This window comes from Rhododendron vialii, chromosome 8a (genome assembly GCF_030253575.1).
Source record: "Rhododendron vialii isolate Sample 1 chromosome 8a, ASM3025357v1".
NCBI lineage: Eukaryota > Viridiplantae > Streptophyta > Magnoliopsida > Ericales > Ericaceae > Rhododendron > Rhododendron vialii.
The window spans coordinates 9,959,985-9,975,994 of NC_080564.1; the positions used below are offsets into that span (position 1 = coordinate 9,959,985).

The window sequence follows — 16,010 nt, forward strand, 5'->3', positions numbered from 1 at the left end:
GGGAATAAAAAACTTCAGCAAATCAACAATATTGGAGGTGGTCTACAGAGGCAACCAATTAGCCCAAAGCTTCCCCTTGGCGGGTTTCTCGTTTTTTTAAAAAGAAAAAAGCAGGATCAAAGTGAAACGACATTATTTGTTTAGAAAAATATAAAAAAAGGAAATGTTGGGATAAAAACGTATTCCCTCTATCCCTTTTTAAGTGTCTATGCGATTTTACGTATCATTTTTAATGGCTTATATCTCTCGACGTATATTTTTTTAAAATGATTGTCTTATGAAAATAATTGAGATCTATCAAACAATGTCAATATTGCATATTTTTAGCAATATACATTAACAGCTATAGATAATTGAAAATGACACGTAAAACCATGTGGATATTATAAATAAATAAAAAAACGAAGGGGGTTAATATTTGTGTAATACTGTAATAGTCTGGGTGTGCATATCAATGTGGTTGGAGACCCACAATCCAATTATCAGCTCTAGTACTGGATCGTGTATACAGTGATTAAATTGCATTGCCCATTTTATGAACCCGGGTGACCGGGTTCATGCTCGCAATGGACGGCTCAGATTTCATCTCGACTGAATGGCTCGGGACAGCAACAATCCCCAAATTCCCATTTTATAGCCTCCAAACATGCAATTGATTCCACCATTTCTGTGAAGAACCATTTCTCTCGACAATAGCTTACAGCAAGGAACATTCTTGAAAGCGGCTCTCTAAGGTGTTGTAGTTTGTAATGCAACCCCAGCTGCAGCCCCCCTTGCCTTTGAATTGCGCTTCCACACACCATCCAGGATAATACAGGCCTTACTAGGTTAGCCATGCCCATCAAAGGTCCGACGATATGTAGATCCGCATGGAGTTGGAACTCCATACCTATCCCCAGTAGCATGTTGTTTTTTCCTCTTTTCTCTGAAGCAGCTTTACATCTTTCATGGTACACAGTCCTTGCGTGCGCTCGTATGTGGGTTTGAGATTTAGAGGTTGAGCTACAACTCCCTCACACAGACGCGCATAATAAAAATCTATTCACATACACATCTACCCCTACATGTATTCTATTGCTTGCGCCTGTATGTCGTCCAAAAGGGGAATGTGTATAGCAGAGGTTCACATTACATAAACGGTGGCACTGATGACAACAAAATCAATCATGATAACAATAAAGGAAGAAGAAATAGTACCAACATTCGTAGATCGCAAATTATTATTTATCTGCAATTATGTGGCCGGAAATCACAATACACAAGGCTCAATGACTAAACTTGCAGGTGTTACGTTGCAAAAGAAAAATGAAACTGCTCGAATTCAGATTTTTGTTAATCATGAGAGGACAACTCAATCCACCATCGATTATTTTTCGGTTTCCCCGTACTTATTTTCTTCAGAAATTAAGAGACATCAAATAATTAGTAATTACAAGTTCCATGCATGTCTGTTACTTGCACCATAAGATTTACACACAACATGGAATGTTACCACTAAACTTTGGTCACATCCAAAGGCCATTTTTCGTTCAGCCCCGCCCAACATTTCCATGTCACTGGTTCCTCAAGAAGCTAAGTAATGCCAGAGCCTGCAACCCATCAAAAACTTATTCCATCAGTTTAAAGAAGACTTGTAGATAAACGAACAAGAGAGAGTCGCAAGACGTAAACTTTTGGAAAATTATTTCCACCAGAATTTTCTTCAAAAAGAATCCCCCATCAGAATGATGTGGCGGTGGCTTTGCAGAAACCCATCATTCGAAATAAAAATTGAGTGTCATCACCCTATGTTACATTGATTAGGGTACATGGATTGTGTGTAGGTGGTTTCTATGCGTGAGGCTCACTTATTCGTATCTCAAGGATACTTTCTTTCTGATCCTAAGGACACCAGGCCATTGGAAAAAATTAATAATGACATTCATTTATCTTTATTTTTTCGAGGTAAATTGTGTTTACAGCGTTGCATATCGTTTTAGATATGACATGAGACTTCCGTCAAGAATTCTGTGGTTAAACATGAATACCCATTATATTTCCGACATGAATGCCTAACTAAAATGACAGACACATATCCTTTACAACGACTCATTTCGGGAGTGTCAACACATGTACGTCATACATTTCAAAGATGCCACGTCACATAAAAAATACCCACACCTTTTCTTTCGCTCGCTGGGTGCCTGTCTGGGACAAAGCCACCAAAGGGGGAACAGCTCCTTCCTGAAGGACCAAGCTACAGAATCTTATTCTGTTAATGCAAAGCTGAAGAAGAGCAGCAGCTGCATGCTCCTTCCCTCTAGCAGAACCCAACTCAATAACCTCAACAAGAACTGGAATCCCTCCCTCTTGACCAATAGCAGTCCTTCCTGTTGAGATTTGGCTTCATTCTCATTTGTCAAAGACTAGCAGTCTTTCTTGACAATGGAAAGATCTGCCCATTTGCAGAAGATTTGGCGTGGGTTGCATTGAATGCAATTCATTCTCCCATGTGGGTGATTGAAGTCAAAGATTGGCAGCCTATGAAGATTTCTCAAGCCACGCTCAAATCAGGAAAAATCTCAGGCGTGGATTTGCATTGATCCTCGCATGGCCATGAACAGTGAAGTTTGCACAGCCTATAAAATTCGAGCTTTGCTCCATGTTTTTTGTATCTCTCTTGAGTGAGAGACCAGAGAGTGGGAAATCAGAAACGTATCTGATTTTGTATCAGTTTGAGAGAGTGTGAGTTTGAGTGATTTGTAATCCTCCTCCTCCTAAATATAATCTGGCTGCCCCCCGTGGACGTACCCGATTTTGGAGAACCACGTAAATCTTTGTCTCTGTGTTTGTGTGTGTGTTTGTGTTCTGGTTTGATCCTTAGTTTCCGCAACAATTGGTATCAGAGCATTTGGTTACCAAGAACACAAACTCTGTTTCGGCTCTGTTTTCCGTTTCTGTCCAGAAAATTACAGTCACGGAATTCTGATCAAAAACTCAGTTTGATCACTGAGTCTCGTGCGTCTCTCCGAGACGATTCCAACGCACCAAGGCCCGTCGCGAACCGAGCACCACAGAAGCAGAACGCTCCGTTCGACGGCGGCGTGTTCACCGCGAGTTCTGTCCAGATAGAACCCAGTTCCGAAAAGTGATCGGAATTTTTTTTTGATCAAAGACCCAAATTCGGATTGTTGAGACGATCACAACGGTGGTCGGAACGTCGCCGGAGGTGGCCGGAGGAGCGAGCACGCGCCGGTCAAAGGTGGGGCGTGCGGAGCGCGTCAGATCTGCGCGCGCGTGGATAGCGCACGCTGGCACGCGGAGAGCACACGCTGGCGTGTGGAGAGCGTGTGCCGGTCAACGCCACATGGGCAGTCAACGCTGACTAGGCGATGAGTCAGCGGCCCAGTCAGCAGCCACGTCAGCGAACACGTGGCGGTGCCACGTCAGCAAGAAGGGTCCCATTTTGGTGACACGTCAGCGGTCAACTGTCCACGTCAGCCGGTCAACGCTGACGTGGCAGTCCAGTCAGCGGTACAGTGGCTGGTCAATGGTCAAACTGCCAGATTTTTTTTCTGTGATTTCGGAGGCGTCCGAACTCCGTTTTGCGCCCGTGAGTAGTCGATTTTGACTATCTCGACGTTCCAGATCCAACCCCGTGCCCCGTTTTTCGAGTTTCCGTTCCGAAAAAATCTGTTGGGAGTATTTTCAGCGGTAAAACTCTCGTTTTTGACTTCGTTGGATGTCCAGCATTGACGAGGAGAGCCCTAGTGTTGTTTCTTCAACACCTATGGACAAATCATCAGATAAGAAGACTTCAGACGAGCCCTCGGTCAGTTCCTACATGAGGAGGAGCTCGGTTTCGAATGCCAAATTCGAAGTGGATAAGTTCGATGGCACAATTAACTTCGGCATGTGGCAATGCGAAGTTTTGGATATTCTAAATCAACAAGATTTGGAATTCACTTTGGAGGATCGTCCTGAGGATATGTCCACCTCCGATTGGGACAAGCTTAATCGGCAAGCTTGTGGCACGATCCGTCTTTGTTTGTCCAAAGACATCAAGTATTCCGTCATGAGGGACAATTCAGCCAAGGAGTTGTGGCAGAAATTAGAGAGCAAGTACATGACGAAGAGCATAGAGAACAGACTCTACCTGAAGAAGAGCCTGTATCGTTTTCAGTATCAACAAGGTGCGTCAATGAACGAACATCTAAATAGTTTCAATAAAATTTTGGCCGATTTGCAAAACCTTGATGTTAAAATTGACGATGAGGATAAGGCACTTTTGTTGATAAATTCTTTGCCTGATACATATGACCACTTGGTTACTACCTTACTGTATGGAAAAGATGAAATTCGTTTTAATGACGTTTGCTCTACTTTGATTAACAACGAGGTACGGAAGAAGGATCAACAAGTTCATCGAGATCCCTCTTCATCAGCACTATCAGTAAGGGGAAGGACTGAATCGAGGAATAGACAGTCCGGGAGGAGACAGTCCAGGTCCAGGTCAAAAGGCAAATCAGCTGAAAGGAATCAGAAATCCGGTGATAGGAAGCAGATTGCAAAGGATGAGTGTGCTTACTGTCATGAAACGGGGCACTGGAAGAAGGATTGCCCCAAAATCAAGGAACAACAACAACAACGAGCGAATGTTGCAAGAGGAGAGGTTGACGACTTGGCGTCAGCCTTGATTGTTTCATCAGACACGAATTCAGATGAATGGATTCTGGACTCGGGATGTACCTACCATATGTGTCCCCATCGGGACTGGTTCTCAAACTTTCAGGAGATTGACGGTGGCGTAGTTTTGATGGGCAACGACAATGCCTGCAAAACTCAGGGGATAGGTACAATCCGACTCAAGTTGCGCAACGGTACAACCAAGCTTTTGACAGATGTCCGGTATGTCCCGGATTTGAAGAAAAATTTGATTTCTCTTGGAACCTTGGATGCAAAAGGTTACAAGATTACTTTAGAAGGTGGAGCCCTGAAAGTAACCCATGGTGCATTAGTGGTCCTGAAAGGCACTCGGAGGGGAAATTTATACTTCCTCGACGGGCGCACAGTTACAGGAGGAGTAGCCATCTCCAACAGCAGCTCAGATGATGCTACAGATGACATTTCCCGACTCTGGCACATGCGCCTAGGTCATGCCGGAGAGAAAGCTTTACAAGGATTGGTGAAGAAAGGTCTCCTAAAGGGGGCCAAGACAGGGAAGTTTGGATTCTGTGAGCACTGTGTTCTGGGCAAACAGACCAGGGTCAAATTTGGCACCGCAGTTCATCGTACGAAGGGTATTCTGGATTATGTTCATTCAGATGTTTGGGGGCCCACAACGACAGCAACTTTTGGTGGCAAACGGTGGTTTGTCACGTTTATTGATGATTTTTCACGGAGAGTATGGGTTTATCCCATGAAACGCAAGGACGAGGTCCTTGACACCTTCCTTCGTTGGAAGCAGAGGGTGGAGACTCAGACTGGCAGAAAAATCAAGGTACTTCGGTCAGACAACGGTGGTGAGTATACTTCAGATCCCTTTCTCAAAATCTGTCAGGAGGAGGGGATAGTCCGACATTTCACCGCCGCGAAGACTCCACAGCAAAATGGAGTTGCAGAGAGGATGAACCGCACTTTGGTGACTAAGGTGCGGTGTATGTTGTCCAACGCCGGTTTGAGCAAAGTATTTTGGGGAGAGGCAGTCGCCTATGCCTGTCAGTTGATCAACAGGCTACCGTCAGAGGCACTTGGCGGACGGACTCCCATGGAGGTATACTTTGGTCAATCTTCGATTGATTACGATCGGCTGCATATATTTGGTTGTCCTGCTTATTTTCATGTCACAGAATCTAAGCTGGATCCTCGAGCTAGGAAGGCTATATTTGTTGGCTTTACTCCAGGTGTAAAGGCCTATAGACTCTGGTGCCCGGAGGCTAAGAAGATTATTACCAGCCGAGATGTTACTTTCGATGAGTCGGCCATGCTTCAAACCAACTCTCGAAAGGTTAACACCATTCCAAGGTGTTCAGATCAGGTGGAGCAGTCAGAGCAGGTGGAGCTAGAGGTTCCTGTAGTTCAAGTTCCTACCATTTCGCCACCACAGGAGCACCACAGTGATGTTTCAGATTCGAGTTCTGAGTCTGATGATGTTTCAGTTCCCGAGGCTATAGCGCCAACACAGTCTATTGCTACTAGCCGTCCGAGGAGGGAGATTCGAAAACCTGCCCGATATGATGGTATGGTTGCATACGCCCTTCCGGTTATCACAGGTGTTCCGAATACGTATAGGGAGGCCGTTTCAGGTTCTGACAGTTCTCAATGGAAGCAGGCTATGAATGAGGAGATGAGTTCTCTTCACAAGAATAAGACTTGGGAGCTGGTACCACTTCCCAAAGGGAATAAAGCAATAGGATGCAAATGGGTCTACGCCAACAAAGAGGACAGTTCGGTCAAGGGTGGTGTTAGACATAAGGCCAGATTGGTGGCAAAGGGTTATGCTCAGCGCGAAGGGATTGACTACAATGAGGTCTTCTCTCCAGTGGTGAAGCATGCATCGATTCGCATTCTATTATCTTTGGTTGCGCAGTACGACCTCGAGTTACAGCAACTCAATGTTAAGACTGCATTTTTGCATGGCGACTTGGACGAAGAGATCTATATGTCACAACCAGATGGTTTCAAGGTCTCTGGAAAGGAAAATTGGGCTTGCCGTCTTCGCAAGTCACTATATGGCCTAAAGCAGTCGCCACGACAATGGTACAAGAGATTTGATCAGTTTATGGCTACGCAGAGGTATACTCGCAGCAGTTTTGACCATTGTGTTTACTTTCGTAAACTTCGGGATGGTTCCTTTATCTATTTGCTCTTATATGTTGATGATATGCTAATTGCATCTAAGAGCAAGGTGGAGATTTCTCGGTTGAAGGCACAACTGAGTTCAGAATTCGAAATGAAAGACCTTGGAGAAGCAAAGAAGGTCATTGGGATGGAGATTCAGCGCAACAGGAAGCAGGGCACAGTTTGCTTATCGCAGACTCAGTATCTGAAGACTGTACTCCAACGGTTTGGCATAGATGGCAAAGCTAAACCCGTTAGTACACCGTTAGCCCCGCACTTTAAGCTCAGCGCTTCGATGTCACCTCGTACTGATGCGGAACGAAAACAGATGGCCCAAGTTCCGTATGCCAACGCTGTGGGATCCTTGATGTATGCAATGGTATGTACCAGACCCGATATTTCACACGCTGTCAGTATGGTTAGCAGATATATGCATGATCCAGGAAAGGGTCATTGGCAGGCCGTGAAATGGATTCTCAGATACATTCAGGGAACAGTTAATGTTGGCCTAAAATTTGGGAGAGATCAGAAATTTGGTGATCAGCTTGCAGTTGGTTATGTAGATTCAGATTACGCTGGTGATCTGGATAAGAGGCGGTCAACTACTGGTTATGTTTTCACTGTGGCAGGAGGACCAGTTAGTTGGCGTTCGACTTTACAGTCCACGGTTGCACTATCTACTACGGAGGCTGAATATATGGCGGTGACTGAGGCCATAAAAGAAGCCATCTGGTTGCAGGGTTTGATTGGTGATTTGGGTGCCAAACAGGAGCACATCAATGTCTATTGCGATAGTCATAGTGCCATTCATTTGGCAAAGAATCAGGTGCACCATACCAGGACAAAGCATATAGATGTCCGTTTTCACTTTGTTCGGGAAATTCTAGAAGAAGGGGACATATTGCTTGAAAAGATTGCCACTGCAGACAACCCAGCTGATATGTTGACAAAGGTTGTTACTGGGATCAAGTTCAATCATTGTTTGGACTTGATCAACATCTCTCTGGTTCAGAGCGCCTAAGGGCGCATTGGGGGCAGCAGCGGACCTTGGAGAATTGTCGCCAAGGTGGAGATTGTTGAGATTTGGCTTCATTCTCATTTGTCAAAGACTAGCAGTCTTTCTTGACAATGGAAAGATCTGCCCATTTGCAGAAGATTTGGCGTGGGTTGCATTGAATGCAATTCATTCTCCCATGTGGGTGATTGAAGTCAAAGATTGGCAGCCTATGAAGATTTCTCAAGCCACGCTCAAATCAGGAAAAATCTCAGGCGTGGATTTGCATTGATCCTCGCATGGCCATGAACAGTGAAGTTTGCACAGCCTATAAAATTCGAGCTTTGCTCCATGTTTTTTGTATCTCTCTTGAGTGAGAGACCAGAGAGTGGGAAATCAGAAACGTATCTGATTTTGTATCAGTTTGAGAGAGTGTGAGTTTGAGTGATTTGTAATCCTCCTCCTCCTAAATATAATCTGGCTGCCCCCCGTGGACGTACCCGATTTTGGAGAACCACGTAAATCTTTGTCTCTGTGTTTGTGTGTGTGTTTGTGTTCTGGTTTGATCCTTAGTTTCCGCAACACTTCCCTCATGAATGGTGGCAAGATTTGCCAAAACAGCAACCGCCTTATCAACCATCCCAACTGTGGGGTGCATCAATTCCACAAGGTACTTCACAGCTCCCTGGTGCACAATCCGACCCTTATTTTCGTGAAATGTTGACAAACTAAACAAAGCAGTGACTGCATATTTCCTACCCCTAGGAGTCCCATGTCCCAGTAACTCAACCAGAGGCTTTATCGCGCCTGACCTCCCGATCCTGACCTTGTTATCATCAATAACTGAGAGACTGAAAAGAGTAGCAGCTGAGTTCTCCTTAGCCTCTGGGGTACCTGTCTCTAGAACATGAATTAGAGGCTCAATCGCACCTGCGTGGGCAATTGAGGTTTTGCTGTTATGATTAATCGATAAATAGAGGAGGGCAGTAACGGATTCTTCTTGAATCTTAGCGTCGGTTGAACGGAGGAGATCAACCAACAAGTTGATGGCTCCAGAGTAACCGATCACAATTCAGTTATCCATGTTATGCTTCGCAAGAAGCCTAAGTTCAGCTGTGGCAGTTCTTTTCACTTCAAATGAAGTTCCCTTTAAGTCCTCAACAAGATTCCTGACTTGGGCTTCAATGGCAGATGATGAAACTAGGTTATTTCCAGGTGAACCATTAGACCGAGTTGACTCAGGTTTGCTGCTTTTTGAATGAGGAAGGATATGCATATCCTTAAGGCTATGTTCTCAGCATATGCAATTGAACAAGGGCGGTTAAAGCTTATGGATTTCATGGGGTCAGGTAGCTTTACATTATTACTTTCACACCAATTTGCAATTAGCGCCTTTACAGTGTAATTGGGAATATGATTTGTGTGGACCATAGTTTGCCGTGTCTTAGGGCAAACAGTGAGCCCAAGATCAATCCACTTTTTGATAAAACCTCGCTCGTAGGTTTGTCCCGAAGCCACAATAACGGGATCCCTCATCAGCTCAAGCGAAAGAGGGCAGCAGAAATTAGCAGGTATGGGAACAGGGTTAGACCTATCATTGATCATAACAAGTCCTTTGTGCATGTGGGTAACAAGAGCAATCATTTGATCAAAATAGACCGCTTCACAATTCTCTTCAGCTTGTTCTGCATTCTCCTTCAACTTTTCCAGGGCCACAGCTTCTATTAGAAGCTCCAGGTTTGACCTTAAGCCCAGATGATCTTCAAATTTTGCCAAACTCTCTGAGCTGGGTCCAGAGCCATCCACTTGCTCCCTAATGGCTTGACTGATAATAGCTGGTGTTTGTTCCACACCAATTTGTAAGATTTTCTGCACACAAAGCTGCAAACAGTCGTGCCAAGCAATTCAGCATGTCGTGTAACAGTCGACCTCATCGAACTCTCATAGAAGAATTCAAGCTGGCCTTTAAATTAGTAAAGACCCAGAACTTAAACGTTAGCATGTTCTAAAGATGGATTTTTGTCTAAGGAACAATATACTTAAGGGGCTTCAAACGAGAGAAGATAGTAGGCATGTTAAATGCATAATAGCTCAAGAAGGTAACAATAACATAAAACAAGAAAATATCTTTACCTCAAGAGATGAAGCATTCAATTCAAGACGGAGCCAATCAAAATATTTCAGCCACTCGAAAATTTCGACAATGGAAGGCCAAATCTTTGATATCAATGTTTCAGCTTGCAGAACCTAGAGATTATCCAAAACATGATTAGGTTGAAAATGAGTTTTCAGCACAAAAGCAACTCTAAAGTTAGTGTGTGTTAGTCAAAAACCAACTCAACACCTTGTGTGCATCCAAATCTAGGTTGTCCTCTAGGAACAACCACCAAAACAAATCATGATGATCCACAGACACACGGCCAGTGTCATATGACAAGTTCAAACCAAAACCAACTCTTTTGTTTTCAAGTGGGAAAGAGGTGTTTAAAATGCAAGACGAATCTCATGGACAAGGTGGGAAGTATCAGGTCAAAATCACCAATATCGATATATTCTAACTTAACCCACTAAGTTTTACATTCCATTGAGAGACAAACCGATGTACCAGTCGGAAGGAATTTTTTCGGGTATGCTCAGTGCAAACAGATGGAGAGAAACCATAAGGTTTAAAATTGGGCCCGGAAAGCATCAAAGCAACTTTAAGAGGATGAATCGGAATGTGTTGAACATTACAACCAATAGATATAACCCCCTTATAGCACAAGATTTACACTGACAATCCAGGAATAAAGTTCATGCATAAAATGGTGCAAGCCCATGAACAAGCATCAATCCTAAACCGGAACAATGTAAAGAAAAAGCAACCGCACGGAAAATGCTGAAATCAGGAAAACATTAACACTACCATGGTCATCACCGCCATATCAACACCACCTCGAAACTTGCAATTGCACTACTCACATCAGGTCCACCACAAACTCCCCCACTGTCTTGTGTCTTCCCTTCTATGATGTCCAAATCAATTCTACACTTCTCCCAATACCTATAACTCCGACTTCCAGCACACTACCTGTACCACCACCTCCTTTGGAAGCAACAACCTAGAATCCAAACACTATAACAAAAAGAGATGAGAAACACTTCTTTATCCATCAAGAATGCACCACCTTGCATGACCTTCCACCGCCACCATCACAGCTTTCTACTTTCAACACCATCCTTACAGCCCGTGCTACCACCATTACCATGAATGTGCCCCACCATCCAATATGGTGGCCCACAGCTTTTGGCAACTTAGAGATGCCAGCACAATATTTGATCTCGTATGCTACAACTTCAACTAACCATCACTGGAAATCAACCACCACCCAAAAAATCTTCACCTTGCAATCTCTCCATAATCTCTTCAGCATCTTTGACTTTACCACATGACCAAAACTATTTACCATAATTTCATCACCACAGATCTCACATCTCCACCAATCTCTCAATTCTATCGACACTATCTACTAGGGCAACTAAAACCGCTACGAATTTGCCACTTGCTAAAACCAACTTTTCAATAGACTTAGAGCCAAAAAAGGATAAACGAAAGAAGAAGAAAAAACAGCTACAAACGCAAGTGAAAGGATGGCAGGAGAACAAACATAAAGCACAAAAGTGGACACCCTGGACAAACATACGACACAAAAGTGAAGTTACTGCCAGAACAAGAAGGTGCTGAACCTAGATTAGAAGAACTGCCAGAACAAGAAGGCAGTGGAAGAAATAGCTACAGATATCTGTGATTCTGTATCAGTCATACTTGGGAAACTGTGAACAGAACATTTAGGAAAATAATGGAAAAAAATACGAGAGAGAGAGAGAGAGAGAGAGAGAGAGAGAGCACAAACACACACAAAAAAGCATTAAAATCTAAAAAAGCATTCACCCCTCGATAGATGTTGTAACTAAATTTCAATCTCTACATCGAATAAAGGGCATAAGCAATCAAGTATTGATCAAATTGTAGATCTTCTAAGAGCATCCGCAATGTAATAATCAAAAGTGAATAATCAAAACTTGCCACGTCAGCTTTTGATTATTCATTTAGAGGGTTGCTAAAGTTAGCAATGTGAAGTCCCACATTGTTACTTTTGATTATTCAAATGCCCAAATTTGATTATTGGTTAGGAGGTTGCTAACTTTGATTATTACAATGTGAGCACTTTTTTAAGCACACATTGCTAACTTAGCAATCTTTTGATTTTGATTATTACATTGTAGATGCTCTAAGCAAGAGAATGTTGACACAACATGATCAGTTCGAGTACTTTAGCTTAAATATGTCAGAGTAAGATAGATCTGTTTTCTCGAGAATTCAGAAACTTAAAATGCCATATAAATATTAAATCATACAAAATAGATTTTACTCGTCAATGGATGAAAATTTCCAAATAGCTCCTTTAGCTGATTGACAGTATGTCCCAGCTCTGCAGATGCTTTTTGGAACAGTTCTTCAGATGCTATGCCAGCATCAAAAACAACATCAAGCACTGGTTTTAACAACTTCAATATCTCTTCAACTTTTCGGTAATATTTCAGAGCTGGCTCATGAGTTATGTTGTCATGAGATGATAATTCAGAGAAAGAAGAGATGCTGTTGAGAACTACATTTGTTAATGATATCTCCATCAAGCCTGTGTCAAGAAGAAAACAGATTATTGAGAGTTTTCAAAAACCAGAAACATGATACAGGCGAATTATTCACATGGGGAAGATAAAAATAGAAATGATGTTCATTTAAGACAGAACAATGGCATCGTTACTCAAAAAAATGCCTACACAAATAAGAGATTTCAACAGAGAAGCTTAAAGATAACTGCAATACTCTAGCATTCTTTTCTCCATCAGACAGAATTTTTACTTTTGCAATTGTCCTGATTCAAGTAATTTATCTTTTAATTCCAATCAGCAGGTACCCTAAACGATTGCAAACCTGCGCAAAAGGAACACTCCAAACAACAGTAATCGCAGCTTGGCAGTGGCATGTTGAGCAATGCTGGCACCATCAATCATCCTCATGTGTAAGTCATTTTCTCGGGGTTGGGAGTCGAGGTCAGGGTGATTGCCTTGTTTAATTTGTGTTTGATTATTTTGATTGCTTTCTCTAATTACTTTGATTTCTTTAGTTTTCTTTTGCTAAGTAAAATTTGATGAAATATGATTGTTTCTATTTCCATAACTCATAAGCTGTACTTGCATTTCAGTTATTTTATAGGAGTTGCTATCGTAGAGTATGTGCTAATCATATGGACATTCATATACCGACATAGATTTCTTGCTTCTTTCTGTGTATCACTGTTTATAAATCCTAGGGAAGAGAACTTTTCTTATCTTCAAAAAACCTTTGCATATAGATTTATAACTCTTGAGTAGGATGATTGAACTTAAGCAATAATCCTATAGAATAGTTCTATTTAAGAATCCTAACCATATGTCAGGTTTAAAGCGAAGTAGAAAGGAACTGATAAAACATGGCCTTCATTTTTTTATTTTTTTTTCTTCTTTTTCTTTTTTTGCTCATTACATCGGTTAGTAAAGGACGACCTATTCAGTGACCCCCTTTGGGCATAAGTCGCATGATCATAGGAATTCCTAACAGCTGAGTAATGTTAAGCCGGGAGGTGCTCGTGCAAGATAGCCATTGTCCCAGCGAAAGGACATTCTAGTCGCCACAGCCCCACTAAGGTGCGAGTTGACCAAGGGTTCCCTCAGACGTGGCATCTAGCTCACAAGGACAACTACTGCAAGCGGTTCGAACTCGCATTGCTGCGGTTGAGCTGATCAAGGCACTAGTCTTTTCAACTCTCCAATAACAACACCACAAAGGACCTATAGAAATAGCTATGGGAGAAAACCTTCCCTCTTTCAGCTGATTTATATAATCTTTCTTATTTCACTTTCATCCTAAAACAGAAGCACTACCCGTATCTTTTTAAACTTTCATGTTTCAGCCAGAGAACAGACCAACTTAACCTGATTAAATTTTTCAGATAGGAAAAATACACCTACTTCTCATCTTGCTCGTTCAAAGTCACCGCGTAAATCGTAATTAGATATTTGCTACATACATTAGTCCTTTCAGGAAGTGAATTACCTAAACAGAATTTCCAAGAAGGAAAGGCAGGGAAAGACTGCATGCAGCCAAACAAAAGAAACGACGACTTGGAAACAACTAGTCGTCGGAAAAATCAAGCATGTAGACCGAAATACAAATAAGCAGCAAAATACACGTATAGGTAGGTGAAATTATACAAATAGTCCAGGAGTACCACCACGTGATACTCCGGATCACTTTACAACCACACATTCCTGTGGGGTCTACTACTAAGTGTATGGACCCTGCAAGAACGCGTGGTTGTAAAGTGGTCCGAGTACTACGTGACGGTACTCCCGGACTATTAAATAATAACTTGGTACGTAGGGGTCACTCCACTTGTCTTACAGATGAATAATTATTCTGTGCCCTTCTGTACAACACATTTGTGTCGGCTCTATGCACTTTGTGATAGAGACCACGTGTGATATAGTAAAAAGAGTTTGGGTATTTCCACAAGGAGATACCCCAAGAGCATTGAATAATTTTTCATTTCGAGATGGTTCAAGCGAATCCTGAGTTCAAAAATCCGTACTAAAGGTTTATATTTTTTTTAATTTGAATTTTTTAAATATTGTCTGCATTTGATCATGCGTGCAAATTCAGAGTAAATAAAAATCCACTTAAATTTGTTATTAGGTACATAAAGTTCAAGCAAACAAAATAAATTAGGCCGATAAGTTTTCGGCCAACATAAATAAATAAATTTATTTAATATCATGTTATGTCTACAAGGATTTTTACATACGTTTTCATCATAACTAAAATTCTGCAGCCAACCTGCATATAGGCATCTAGAAACCATAATATGCACAGTCCAGATGGGTTCTTATTTTGAGAATTCAGATGGACTTTGTTTGGCGGTCCAAAAATTGGAATTTTTCAGAAGACGATGATCAATCACGAAGCATGGGAGGAAAATTCAGAATCGGAAAATGAAAACCTTTTTTCTTTTTTATCAACGGCAAATTTCATACATGGATCAAACAAAGATATGAGAGAGAGAGAGAGAGAGAGAGAGAGAGAGAGAGAGAGAGTGATTACCAGAAGTCCAGAAGTACCAGAATCGAGCGAAGACAACAGCAAATGGAAGTCGTGGTCTCTTTAATACTTCTGAAACCTTCTGTTTTTCTCTCTTTTTTTGTTTGCGGAAGAATTAAAAAATCGGTCTTGCTATTGACACCCCACTGGATTGACGATAAGCACATTAACAGATAAAAAAAAATATTTTTGTGTATTTTTTACACTCTTTAATATATATTTACACACTTATTATTGTCAGCCTATTAGGCTGATTTTAGAATTTTCTTTAAAAAATCTATTACTCTCTCTGAATTTAATAATTCTTTTTTAGAGTTCGTGTCATTTTTTAATCGATTATATCTTTTAATTTATAATATTTTACTTGATTTTGAAAATATTTTATTATAGAACTAATCAAGATCTATGATACAATATCCATATTTGATATGAAATTCATTACAGATTTAAAAATATAATCTATTTTTTAACCGGTTAGAATAGAACTAAGAACAATTAAATCCAAACGGGAGGAGTAATAAAAAGAAAAAGAAAGTACAAGAAACGGACCGGAGACGGTCAGGACAAAGACCAAACAAATAATAAAAAATAAAATATAAAATGCATACTCCCAAACAGAATGCAAAAGCAACTACGCATATATGAATAAAGTTCATACTGATCAATAAATAAATAAATAAAGTTTGTCTAGCAGATGCACAAAAACTATTAAAAAGAGCAATGTTATTCGCAGCCCTTTATTTTCTCTCATAATTCGTTAAAAAATTTCAATTATACTCGACAGTTAGTTACCGAAATTGAGATATATTTTCAGTATCCAATTACCGAAATATAATATTTTTTTCAACAGCTATTTATCGAAAATGTATGTTCGGCAGTTGTTTACCGAAAGTTGAACATATTTTCGACGTATAGTTACTGAAATATAATCTTGTTTTCAACAGCTATTTACCGAAATGTTATGTATGATTTTCAACAACCATCTACAGAAATGTAGTGGGTTATGAGAGAAAATAA

At 41.3% G+C, this 16,010-nt stretch overlaps 1 protein-coding gene across 1 annotated transcript; it reads right to left on the reverse strand.

Annotated features, from left to right (window-relative positions):
* Positions 1 to 1,191: 1,191 nt before the first annotated feature.
* On the reverse strand, positions 1,192 to 15,080 carry LOC131336181 (U-box domain-containing protein 2). The gene is given in 7 exon segments (XM_058371922.1): positions 1,192 to 1,589; positions 2,161 to 2,369; positions 8,399 to 9,101; positions 9,104 to 9,694; positions 9,947 to 10,060; positions 12,212 to 12,492; positions 14,997 to 15,080. Coding segments are annotated over 6 exon segments (1,953 nt in total). The 5' UTR covers positions 12,488 to 12,492; positions 14,997 to 15,080; the 3' UTR covers positions 1,192 to 1,529.
* Between the last annotated feature and the right edge of the window lie 930 nt (positions 15,081 to 16,010).